Source organism: Juglans regia, chromosome 14 (assembly GCF_001411555.2).
Source record: "Juglans regia cultivar Chandler chromosome 14, Walnut 2.0, whole genome shotgun sequence".
Lineage (NCBI taxonomy): Eukaryota > Viridiplantae > Streptophyta > Magnoliopsida > Fagales > Juglandaceae > Juglans > Juglans regia.
In genome coordinates this window covers 22,685,032-22,697,586 of record NC_049914.1, presented here as the reverse complement: position 1 = coordinate 22,697,586, position 12,555 = coordinate 22,685,032, and the positions used below count along the sequence as shown (strand labels likewise).

The 12,555-nt window shown below is 33.3% G+C and overlaps 1 protein-coding gene across 3 annotated transcripts; it reads left to right on the top strand.

Moving 5' to 3' along the window:
• The first annotated feature begins 1,036 nt into the window (after nucleotides 1-1,036).
• LOC109000675 lies at nucleotides 1,037-7,112 on the top strand. 3 transcript variants are annotated; one of them, XM_018977634.2, is made up of 4 exons: nucleotides 1,037-1,206; nucleotides 1,396-1,485; nucleotides 3,873-3,991; nucleotides 6,753-7,112. In XM_018977634.2, the coding sequence occupies exons 2-4, from the start codon at nucleotides 1,398-1,400 to the stop codon at nucleotides 6,864-6,866; spliced, it is 321 nt and encodes a 106-aa protein (XP_018833179.1). In that variant the 5' UTR covers nucleotides 1,037-1,206; nucleotides 1,396-1,397; the 3' UTR covers nucleotides 6,867-7,112. The 3 variants fall into 3 exon arrangements, with proteins under 3 accessions (XP_018833179.1, XP_018833181.1, XP_018833180.1); XM_018977636.2 differs by having other exon boundaries at nucleotides 1,044-1,206; nucleotides 3,879-3,991; XM_018977635.2 differs by having other exon boundaries at nucleotides 1,044-1,206; nucleotides 1,391-1,485.
• Nucleotides 7,113-12,555: the final 5,443 nt, after the last annotated feature.

Below are 12,555 nucleotides of genomic sequence, written 5' to 3'. Positions count from 1 at the left end.
GTCGAGACAATTTTATTTATTGGTATAATTGCACGGTTTAGAATGTTTAAGTTGCCATTCTCCTTAAAAATTAAAAATTAAAAATCAATCTGATTCAAAAACATATTCAGAATATATAGAGATCCCCACAAGAAAATGCAAAATCTTCAAACAACACAAGAAAGAGATCCCCACAAGAAAATGCATAAATCGAACCCTAGAATCGCATAAATCCAACAAAAAATGACATGTGAAATGCATAAATCGAAAACTTACCCACTCAAGGAGAAGACTGCACGAAAGGGAAGGGGTGGTGAAATTGGCACCGCGAGAGGGAGGGGGTGGGGAAAAGGCTCTGCGTGAGAGGTAGGGGTGGGGAAAAGGTGTTGCACGAGATGGAGGGTGTGGGGAAATTGGTTGTGTGAGATGAGTTGATCCGCTGCGTGAGATGAGTTGATTTTGTCTGAATAATGTTGGATGATGAACGAAAGGGGGCTGTGGCTGAGAATGGAAGGAGAGAACTCCTTAGAAAGGGACTGCGATTGGAAGGGGAGAGAAATGATTCTGAAGGGTCAGGTGTATGTGTTTGGAGGCTGCACCTCCTACGTGGCCAATAGTTATTAGTTGGTATGAAAATGAGTTTTATACCCGACTGACCTTAAGTTTTTCCCTTTATTGAGTTTTGAAAAATGAGAGAGAAAAAATTGAATTAAAATATTATAAAGTTAAAAACTATTAGAATATAATTTTTGAATATAATTTTTGTTTTGAAGTTTAAAAAAGTTGTATTAATTTTTGTGTTTTGATTTTAAGTTTGTAAAAATTGTAATGATTAGGTGAAAAATTTAAAATTAAAAAATATTTTATATTTGAATGATATTTGAAAAGAAATTGTGAAAAGTTTTAAATTTTTTTTTATCACATCTCATTATCTGAACAATGCAGCCTTTTTAAGTCTTTTTAGAAATTTAGGGACCGAGAAAAACATAGGAAACAAAAATCAAGCTCGGGCATCAGAGGTACATGCATATATATAGATATGAAGTTTGGCCCATGGACCAAACTTGTGTACTGGATCATGGGAAGGCGCCCATTGGACTGTTAAATTAGAAACACAGATTTTGAGGCAACCAACTACGTCCCCATTGATAAACCCTCGTGTCTCAGCGTCAGAGCTTCAATGGCTTCCGCTCTTATGATCCGAGTCTGACTCCAATCCTGCAAAAGGTATATATAATCTCTAACAGTTCTTATTTTCCTTCATTTTCTGTCTATATTCAGTTTTAGATTGCTTGGTTTCTGGGAAAGCTTAGACAAAATTGATGAAGGCTTGGATGAAGTTTGAATTCAGTCGGTTTGCTAGAGATTTTTTTTTAATGGTCGAAAACCGTAACTCTAACTCATAACTTAGCACAGATATGACTTCGGAGACCGGGGCCTCATCGGGTCCGACGACCCGACGCTTATCCTGCACCACCTGCTTCGACGCCCTCTGGTTTTGCTACTGTATGCGCTTTCCTTTCGATCCTCCTCTTCCTTTGCATTTTTCGATTTCCATTCCTCATTCCTATCCTGCATTACATTCCAATTGCATTATCCAAAACATTCTAAAACTGAACTCTTGTGTATAGAAGATCATCTGCCATATATTGTATATATTTTTTTGATAAGTATATATTGTGTGTGTGTGTATAACATAGAGAGAGAAAATCAATCAGCTTCTTTTAACACTAGTTCTACCCTGCAATAGTACCATAGCAAACTTAACTACTTATCATTGCTGTTAGAACGGTGGACCTCACGCACCTATCCTGCAAAAAGGAAAATAGGCCAGCAGAGCTTGCCAACAATGGTTGGCGGGGGAAAGGGTCCAACACTCAAGTTAGATTGGATTGTTTATTTTTAGCAAATTGAATCAATGTAAAATGTCTAGAGAGATTTTTTGAGACTGAGATTTCCTTTTTACAGTCCTTGGCATTTTACCAGGTGTCTTCCCCTATGATCTGTATCTGGTGGGATGCTGTCTGTTTTCTGCTTGCCTTTAGACGCTTCACCATTCTACTTCCTATCACCCTGATATCACGGCGCCCCCTCAAACATGTCGTATGTCATTTCCAAGGTTATATGATGATGGTGGGCCTATAAAGGGCAAGTGCAAGCCATCTGCTAAGAAAGAGGCTTCCCTGGGCCTCTGGGGGCTTTTCCTATCTGCATAGTCATTCCTCCTTTGGTTTTTGGGCCACATCTCTTCAGCCCTGGGCCCATAGTTGCTCAGGGCTGCAGAGCCCTGGGCCCATAGTTGCTCAGGGCCGCTGAGCCCAGGACCCATACAATTGCCATGAGAAAAACATTATCTGATTCATATTCCAACGAAAAAAATTAATATAGATACCACAATCATTGGTGCTTTTTGGGATTTCTTATTGTTATATTCTTTTTATTATTGTTTTTTATGGGCATATTCTTTTTTTTATTGGGATGTGCCTTGATGAGCCTTGAGCCATAGAGTATTAATTTGGAGAGCTATCTAAATCTCAAGTCTATTGTGTTCAATGTTCTTTCATTTGTTTGCTTTGAATGATTTGTTCTGGGAGAGTCCCTTGGGGTAGGGTCAAGTGGTAAGGCTTTCATCTTGGGGGTATACTTCTCTTGGGTCTAAAATCCAAACCCTTAGCTGCAAACAAACTCTATGGGCCATGTCCCATTGGTGAAAAGCTGATGATTTACTTGATCCGTGTGATGTGGGCATATTATACAGGTCCGGCCCAAGGTTCAACACCTCATGGGTGCAAACAATCCTTTGGGGCCACACCCCCTAGTGAAAAACTAGCGATTTAATCAGTTACGTGTAGAGAAACTTCCGAGGGTGCAGTGCACTGGACCGGGGTTTACTCTGCAGGGGTGGATCTGAAGGTCCCTGCCTTGGAGAGGTTCCTTGACATTAATATATATATATATATATATATATATATATATACAGGTCCAGGGTTTAACCAGGGAAAAGTCATGTTTTGTTTTCATGGTCCCATGGCTTTTGTCATCAATAGAATATTTGTTTCGTGTGAAGGGAATTGCTGCACCATTGAGCATTATGATTAATTATCTCTTTATTTTTTATATAAATCTGAAATTGTATTTTCCTTCAAATTTTCTAAAATGAGTAATTCTTCTCGCATTTGTATTTTTCTTCTTATTCACCCAACTATTTTGGCTTTTCTCTCTTATGCGGTTGATGTGATCATTGTGTTTTTGTACAATTTCTTTTGCATCCTTCTTACTTACTTGTATATGAAGATTGTTGTTTGCATTATGTTTAGCCCCACTCACCATATTTTTTTGTTGTCTGTTGGCCTTTCATTTGTTTATATGTTTCCTACTTTACCTTAATCATGTCATTTTCCCTGATTTGTAACGGGTTTGCTTCTAGATGGCCATTATTTTAGTTATTGCCTTTCCATTTTCAAGAAATCCGTCCCTTATATGTTCAACCATTTAAATTCACACATCTTTAGTTTCTTCATGATTTTCTCGTGGTACATCTGCAGCATTCTTTATTTCCCTCTATGCTTTTCCTTTTAACAAATGCTACTAAATTTAAGCTTTCTGGACTCGCGATTTACTTCTTTGCATGTATATCTTCTTGTTATAATGCGCTCATCTTAAGAGTTATTGCCACTATTTAATGTCATGGGGTTTTGCTCTTCTCTTGGGTTAGGTTGTGATTCTTGCTTGTTCAACATTCTACTTGACTCCAAAATGTTCAATTGTCATCCTCTTTTCTGAAGCACACGTTTACTGTTCAATTGTAATCCCTTACTTCCATTTATGCCTTCTGATTTTCTTGTGTTTATAGAAACATATTATGAATTTGATAGGAATTTATGTTATGGCAGCACCAGTTCATCAGATGCAGCAGTATTATAGGCTTGGCGTCCTTGATAACTGTTCAGAGAAATGGAATGCTGTTTTGGATTGTCTAAATCTTAAGACAAAACGATCTACAGAGGTGCAGGTTTGTTTTTCTAACTTCACTTGCTTGCCGGATTTTTAAAAATATTTATGTGCATCACTTCTTGCTTGTTAACACAACAGACAACGTCGTATCCATTACTAGTTCTTGGCTTCTAGTTAGGTGTACTTGGGCTATGCCAACATTCTTCTATTCTATAACATTTTATTTTACCTATAAAAAAAACAAAACTGACAATGTCAAGTGCGGGGTTGTAAACCAAATGTTTGCATGAATATTTATCTTCATTATTTTGTTATTAGCTTCATTGTTACAATAAAGTATGTTTTTCCTGTCAGATGTCTTCCATTGTCTCACATGTTTGGTTGATTTTTTAGTATTGTTTATATGTCCTTTCTCTTACTTATCAACAAAAATATGTCTTCTTGTTTTTTCTTGAGTTTTTTATATCAATCCTCACTCTCTCATCTAAGATGTGGCAGAAAGTGGCAGCACAAAGGACCCAATAGGAACTGCATCAGGTCTAGAGAAAGTATTTTCATAAAGGGAGTCCCCCTCCCTCTAGTGGAGGGAAAAAAAACTTGGATGCCCTTTGCCCTATGCAGAATTTAATTGGACTATGGAACAATTTGATTATGGTATAAGGTTAAAAGCAAGTCAATGCATGGAAATGGACAAATGATGGCATTCTAGTCCTCTACATATATTTTAGGGAAAAATAAAAAGAGGGAAATGTGATATTTGTAATGAAAAAAATTCAGAATGCAATTATTGTTATATAGTGGAATATATTACTTCTCCTCTGTAGGTGGTTAAATGATTCTGTACTCTCCTACTTTAACTAAAGGCTTATAAGTTATAGATATTGATTTCCAAGGTTGTGTGGGAGGAGCATCTGCCCATTGGGGTGCAGCTTAAGAGGGCGGACTTAGGATGAGTTGTAGACTCGAACATCCGAAGTTCTATTTAGCACTAGTTTTCCTGGATTATCTGATACACGATTCTGGTGGGTGGAGTCATGTATCTGGGGTTTAGTTCCTGGGGGTGGATTTGAAGGGTCCTACCTTGGCATTGAAAAAATGCTGGGTGGTATAACTTAATACGTTTTTTCTTTAGAAAGCTTTAATTATGTTTGGAGACGCATTCAAGTGTTCTAATAAATACAGTAATTTGATTGACACAACAAATATAAGACATGTTAAGTACATGGATTCTGCAATGCCCTGATACGTTTCATTTGTAATTGAGTTTCAAAGATTAAGAGCTTAGAGATTGTTCTGTTCTTAGATGTCATTATTTTTTTTTTTTTATAAGTGTTCTTAGACATCATTAATACTCACCTGTTATCAGTCTACATTAGGGTTGACTGTACTCAATATTGAATTTACCCAACCTAACAAATTAGAGCAAGTAATGTGAAATCATAATCATACACAGGAGGTGGGAGGGGTTAAATTTTAATAGTTTTTTTGTGGGTACTCTAGTGGACATGTTTGTTAACACCCCTGGTACCCTTCAAATTGCTAACGCCCTTGGTACCCTTCTAATTGCCATCTGTCCAATTTTCATGCTTCCCATTTACATAGATTTTTGCAAGGAGGCATGTAGCAGGGGCCCAAGCATCCTTGTGTCCATTGTTGATAGATCTCTCATGTAGTATTTGTCATCTTATGTCTGTTCTGGGGAGGGGGGGTTTACAATTACTTTGGGAAAGCTCTATTAGATGTGGTTGTAAATGTGCCTGATTTATATTATGATTGACTCACTGTGATACCACCCCATATGATAAGGATAAAATTAGGTGGTGTATGAGATCCCACATTGTTTGGAAAGGATAAGTTCTTGGTTTCAATGTGGCTCCAATTGTATCATGGACTAGTCATTTTGGAGTATAGGTCATGTGGTTTGGACTTTCAAATGGTATCAAAGTCAGGTTCAGTGATAATGATATGTTGTTTCAAATGAAAGGGTAGGAGTTCAAAACTCTACAAGTGTAATTTGATATATTTAATTGTGATACCCCATATGATAAGGATAAGGGTAGGTAGTGTATGAGATCTTACATTGCTTGAGAATGAGAAGTTCTTGCTCTTTATAAGGTTTCAATGGAGCTTCAATTGTATCATTGACTAGTCCTTTTAGAGTATAGGGTATGTGGTTTGGGCCTTCCATTGGAGTGTTACAAATGGTATCAGAGCCTATCGTAACCAGAAATGTAGGACTTGAGCCATGCACCTACAATGGACTAGCCCGACGAGGACGTCGAGAATTTAAGGGGGGTAAATTGTGATACCCCCATATGATAAGGATAATGGTAGGTAGTGTATGAGATTCCACATTGCTTGGAAATTAGAAATTCTTGCTCTTTATAAGGTTTCAATGGAGTTCTAATTATATCATGGACTAGTCCTTTTGGAGGGCCCTCCTCCTTTTGGAGGCCCCTCCCCTCAAATTCTTGCTGTTATATGCCCGGAACAGTGCTGTCTTGAATGTGAATACTGAAGGACCCATCCATCTAATACCTCATATTTTTATACTCAATCCGTACCAGGAACTAGTGCATCTTATTGTAAGAGTTTTTAACAACCTCACTTGTAATCATGCTTTTCAATCGGTGGCAGGTCTTATTCTTCTTTTTTGGTTGGTGGGGGGTTTTTCCCCCCCCTTTTTCGAGTTAGGGAATTTGGTTAAATGGGGCACTTATTATTTTTTTTTTTGGGTGGTTAGGAAGACTTCAAGTTTATTTTGGCCTTTAAATGTCTCTGTACTCATGCATGTAACAAGAAGAACACTCTGAATGCAGGAAATTCTAGAAACTCGTGAGAAAGCCAAGTCCCACATCTGGACTTACCGAACACAAGAAGAAGCATCATCTAACTGGAAAGAACAATTCGGACATTTGGATGAAATGGAGTGAGAGAGATCGAATTCCACATGCACAATTCTGGTACTCCATTTTTTTATAACTATACACTGAATGTCTAGTGATTTGAAAACAAAATGATTTAGATAAGAAAGGGAAGAGACCGATTCTCACAAATCACATTTTTTTGTCTAATTCACCTGGTTCTTTATAAGCGAATTATTTTCCTAGTTGTCGTTTTTGCTGGTTAAGAATTATATATACTTATTTGGGCTCAAGAATTGAATAGCTCATGTTAGTTCAAAGTCCTGCCCTTCTTTCAAATAACTCTGGAAATACATGTCCATATTAAAAATAAATAAACAAATTTTTTAAAATTTTCTTCAATTATTCTCTCTCCATTTCAAAAAAAGAAAAAAAGAAGGGGAAATATGATTATCATATCTATAGTATCTAGAATTGAGCGAAGCGACATGTAGACTCATGGCCGCTTCGCTGAAATGGGGGTGAGCAACTCGATCGCTCGTTTGAATGGGTTGTTCAAGATTTTTAGTTAGCGGATGGGCTAGCCTGGTTGTACGCAGTACGCACCTACCTGGGTTTCACCTTCCCGTCTACGGTCTACTAGACTAGATATTTACTTATAACATGATTTTTCTTCCTTCTAGTCGCTTTCCCTTCTTCTTCTAGACTATATATATACACCTCCAATCTTCTCCCTTACTTTTCTTTATTCTCTTTTTCTTTATCTCCTTGTTATTTCTTCGCTAACTAAAACTCACATTAGAGCACTAGCAATGGTGTAGGCAAAGACAAATGTAAAATTTGGCTAAAATCACATGTTTTATATTTTGCCGTTGCCATTCAAGAGAGATTCCTACATTGGATTATCTATCTATTAGTCAAAATGATAATAAAATATTATTTAATAATAATAATAATAATTTTCTAATTTTTTTTAATATTTTACAATTATATTGACCATATGTTAATTTATAATTTAATTAATGAGAGAAAGGGAGAGAAAGTGAGAGAAAGAGACCAAAAATGAATTACGCGGGGGCAAAACAAAGAAGCGGATATGATTTTTTAATTGAATAAAATATACCTTTAGCTTCCAAACAGTAGGATGCCAAATATGACATTTGCATTCCATTCATTGTAGCTCAAAGTTTCACTTTTTATTTTTTAACTAGCTCAATGCATGATTTTTAATGTAAAATTTGGCATATTTTGCAATTTACTGGCATTTGGTTAGGTCAATGCTAGTTCTTTTAGAGATCCATGGTTGAGCATCCCTAGTGGAAGCTTTAGTTTGAGACCACAACCTGGCTGTGGGTAAGTAGTTGATTTTTGAGTTATTTGTGGTTAGACAAGGGTAACGGATGATGGTGATGCCAATCTGTCAACTTGATCAATGAATTCAGGTGGGCATGGGTATTGGTGGCAGTGTGAGCCTATACAGCCACCCCATCCAAAAGGGACGAGGGGTGGAGAGGGTGGCTACCTACCTACATATGGCGAGTAATACCACTAGTCATGATAAGAAACTATAACATTTAATTCTTATGGGATATTACCCGTTTACTTTAGGGCACATGCATTGTTGATATGATCTGTCCCTTAACCATAATTGAAGCAAAAAATATTATTTCTACATCCATTAGATATCGAAAAATCCATTTTATAAACTTGCTTGAAACGCCACCGATATAGAAGCCTTCCATATTACGAGTTAGCATAGAAAAAGTATTGGTGTTTTGTTTTTTTTGTTTTTGTTTTTGTTTTTGTTTTTAAGAACTGAGGTCACATGTCTAAGAGTGATCCCGTCTCATTTTATTGAATAAAATCTTCACTTATGACGGAGGAATACCGTGCAATCAAATCAACCACCTGAGTATTTACATTAAGACAAAAAAATACCTTAGGTGCCAACAACCCAACACAAACCCAAAAATAAAGATCCTTCAGCATCTAAGATAAAGAATACCGAACTTGTCAATATGAATAAGGCCCCGAATAAGTCCTTGTGTGGAATTCGCGCCACAAAATTCAAAATTCATTCTTTGAGTCTCCTGTTTTGCTAAAAAATCTGCAACCATATTAGCCTCTCTAAAAATATGATGAAACCAAACATGGAGTTTAGATACAAGCTCTCTAACTTCTTCTCAAAAATTCTATAGAAACCAATATCGACAAACCCTCAATGTAGACCACCCAATAATAACCGTTGAATTTGACTCCACCAAAATATCATGCAAACCCAATTGTTTACATAGTCGTAAACCATCTAGAAGAGCCCGACATTCAGCCACTGTATTAGTAGCCTGCCCATATGAATATGCAAAACCAGCCTCAACCAAACCCTTATGATTCCGAATGACACCACCCCCACCGAACTCCCCCAGCCTCAACCAAACACTTATGATTCTAAATGACACCACCCCCACCGAATTCCAGCATTTCAAATTTTGGTTAGAGTTTCGCTCGGAACCAATATTGGTGTTTTGTTTATTATTATTATTATTATTAGTATAGATATAAATCATCTAATGGATCTTATAACAAGTGGTATGTTCACTCACCGACTTGTAAGTAGCAGAATTACAAACAATAACGGAATCTTGGAGATGATCTCAAGAAAATTATTACATGTTTTATGTGTTTATCAATACTCAATTTCCCATTCGAATGTTTTATGAGGTTTGTCCAAAATGGAAAGGACATTGTTCAACTATTCCCAAATCCTATGTATTTTGCATGAAGATGTTGAGATGCATCATTAACCAGTGTTCTAAGGTCGGTTTGGTTTGCCATATGAGATGAAACTTGGTGTGTACGGATGATATAATTTTGTCTATCCAAACGGTTAATTTCACATCTCTATTTCATCTCTAAGTTTTCAAACTCATCTCATTACTTTATGACATAAACAGTAAAAAGAATCTCACATAGTAAAAAAAATTCATTTGTGATTAAAATAGAATAATCAATAAGTCATTATTAGAATGATATATTTTCACAAAGAAATTGATAATTTTGTGAGTATTGAATAGAAGTGCATTTTGGAGTTTTATTAGAAAATTCAAAATTAATAAATTATTTAAAACAAATCTACAACATAATTCATATACTTATTTATTAAAATAATCAAAATAATTATAATTTATATTTAGCATAAAAAATGACGAATTTCTTATATATAGAAAAATAAATAGCTAAAAATATCTTTTAAAAAAGAGAAATTACAATTTTCCGCCAATAACTTCCCAATATATCTTGGGATTTAAATTATTTTTTAGAATAATAATATCTTTAAGAATAATATCTTTTAAAAAAGAAATTATTTTTTGAAATTATAAAGTAATTTCGGCCAATAACTTCTCAATATATTTTGGGATTTTAAATTTATTTATGATAGATTTTTTAATTACTCATAAATATTTTTTATTAATATATTCATAACTATTATTCAATCATTAGTGGGACCCACCTCTTTATCAAAGAGTGCTTCTAAGTTCTACACCCACACTTGGGGGATCCCGATTGGCATCCCACCCAGTGTGTTTCCCTTTTTTTTTTTTGTTTTTTTTTCATGCATTTTTTTTATCATTTTTTAAATATATTTTTTAAAAAATTCACATCAATAAAAAATACTTACTTAATCATTAATTAAAAAAAAAAACCAGTCGAAATTTTGGTTGGGAATACCCATTTGTGGTTTTAGTATTTTCCTTTATTAAATTCTAAAAAGTCAAAATTATCTCATCTCATCTCACTATCTAAATATATATTTTTTTACAAATTATTTTATCTCATCTTAATTCAAAAAATCTCACTACTATTTAAAATATTTCGTCTCATCTCATTTCATCTCATCTGTATCCAAACCGATTAAGTTGAGCCACCCTATTGCCAAGAAAAAGTACTATTATTATTATTATTATTATTATTTTTATCTTCATAAAAAAATCATAATTATGTTTTTAAAATCAAAAGCAAAAAGATAGGGACTGCGAGGTGTAAGACATTTTTGTTTTGAAAGTTTATTCACGTATATTTTTCAGTTTTTTCTCTATATTTTATATTTTCTATATTTTTTTCATCTTTTATTTTTTTTAATTCTTTAGCTTTTAGTTTATAAAAGTTTTGTTTTGTTTTAATTTTTTGATTCGTTTTAAAATTTTGTTTAATTTTTTAATACGTGACATGTCGAGCTTAGATTTTCACGGGTCAAATGCCATATGAATGATTGTGACATAAATGCCTTATTTGGCTATTTGCTAATCTGATGAATAATTGATGAAAGAAAATTTCGACAAAATATAAAAACTAAGAATCGAAGAGATCTTGTTTTTTTATTTGTTCATCAATTTTTTATAATTTTTTTTACAACTATTTTATTACTCATTTCAAATTAATTAATGAAATTGTGCCATTTTATTAAAAAAATATTTTTAATTTTATATAATTACCCATCATTTTAAATAGAATTGTAAAATAGTTATAGATTAATTATAGGTTTATCATTTCCCCATACTTAAAATACACAAATGGTTCAAAGGAGTGAATTTAGATAAGCTGTTATCCTAAATCTGAACTCGATTTGATGAATTCGATAATCTTTTTTTTTTTTTATCATATTTTTTCTTATCTTTTATCCATTAAATGGAATAAATTCATATTAGGTTCAACTTCTTTGCATATAATAAAATTATTATTATCATTATTATTATCAATAATCACATTTTCAAAATTTAAAATAAATTCTCAAAATAAGCAATAAAAAATTCTATCTACCATCCTCTTAATCATCATTCTCTCACTATTCTCTTATGTGTCATCTAATAATTGGATTATAAGTAACGAATAATAAATAATTTTTCAACAATTTAATGCCATAATGGAGAGCGATAGAAGGATAATTAATAGCACTTCTCATAAGCAATAATATTATAATACGAATATTCTATTATCACTTACATGATGATAATACTTGGTGAGTTAGTATATTTTCAAGCTGCCATGACTAATACATTATCCACGTAATTTAAATAGTAAGATTGATTTATAATATTAGATTTTAAAATTTTTCTTCTAAATTAAATTATGCAATATAAGCATTTTACTAGGTGTGTTCTACATACTAGCTTGAAAATAAAACTTTTCATATTTGATTTATAAGATTCAGTATTAAAAATTTCTCTGGTATATCAAATTATGTCATGTAAGCGCTTTGCTGTATGTGTTATCCACCCCGATTTATAAATATAATTTACTCAATAATAATTAAATATTTGAAATGAATTGAACATTTAGTTCAATTTTTTTGAATGAAAATGATTTATATAATTGTAGAGTGTGCAAACTTCATATACTTATTTTAAAAAAAAAATAAGAAGAGAAATTTGAGATCTACATAAAAAAATTAACTTTTTTAAAAAGGAATGCACGGGCTTATACAGCTTAGAATTGTATCTGGCATTATTTTTATTTGAATTTCATAATTATTATTATCATTAATAATCACATTTTCAAAATTCAAAAAAAAATCTCAAAATAACTACTAATAATGAAATAGTAATTTTCTTCCAATAATTAATTTATCATATTTGGAAATAAAATCCCTTTAACATTAATAAAAGGAAAATTTAAATTGGTTTTAATTGCTGCCAATCTATAATGACTAAATATTTCTAAATAAGGAGAAACATAAAAAGTATATTTTAAAAGTTCCCGAAAA

Bases quoted from the DNA above. Each gene is read 5' to 3' on its own strand.
- LOC109000675 (XM_018977634.2), top strand. From the start codon at position 1,398: ATGACTTCGGAGACCGGGGCCTCATCGGGTCCGACGACCCGACGCTTA. The intron at 1,486-3,872 runs GTATGCGCTTTC...ATGTTATGGCAG, and splicing joins CGCCCTCTGGTTTTGCTACT to CACCAGTTCATCAGATGCAG. The intron at 3,992-6,752 runs GTTTGTTTTTCT...CTCTGAATGCAG, and splicing joins AACGATCTACAGAGGTGCAG to GAAATTCTAGAAACTCGTGA.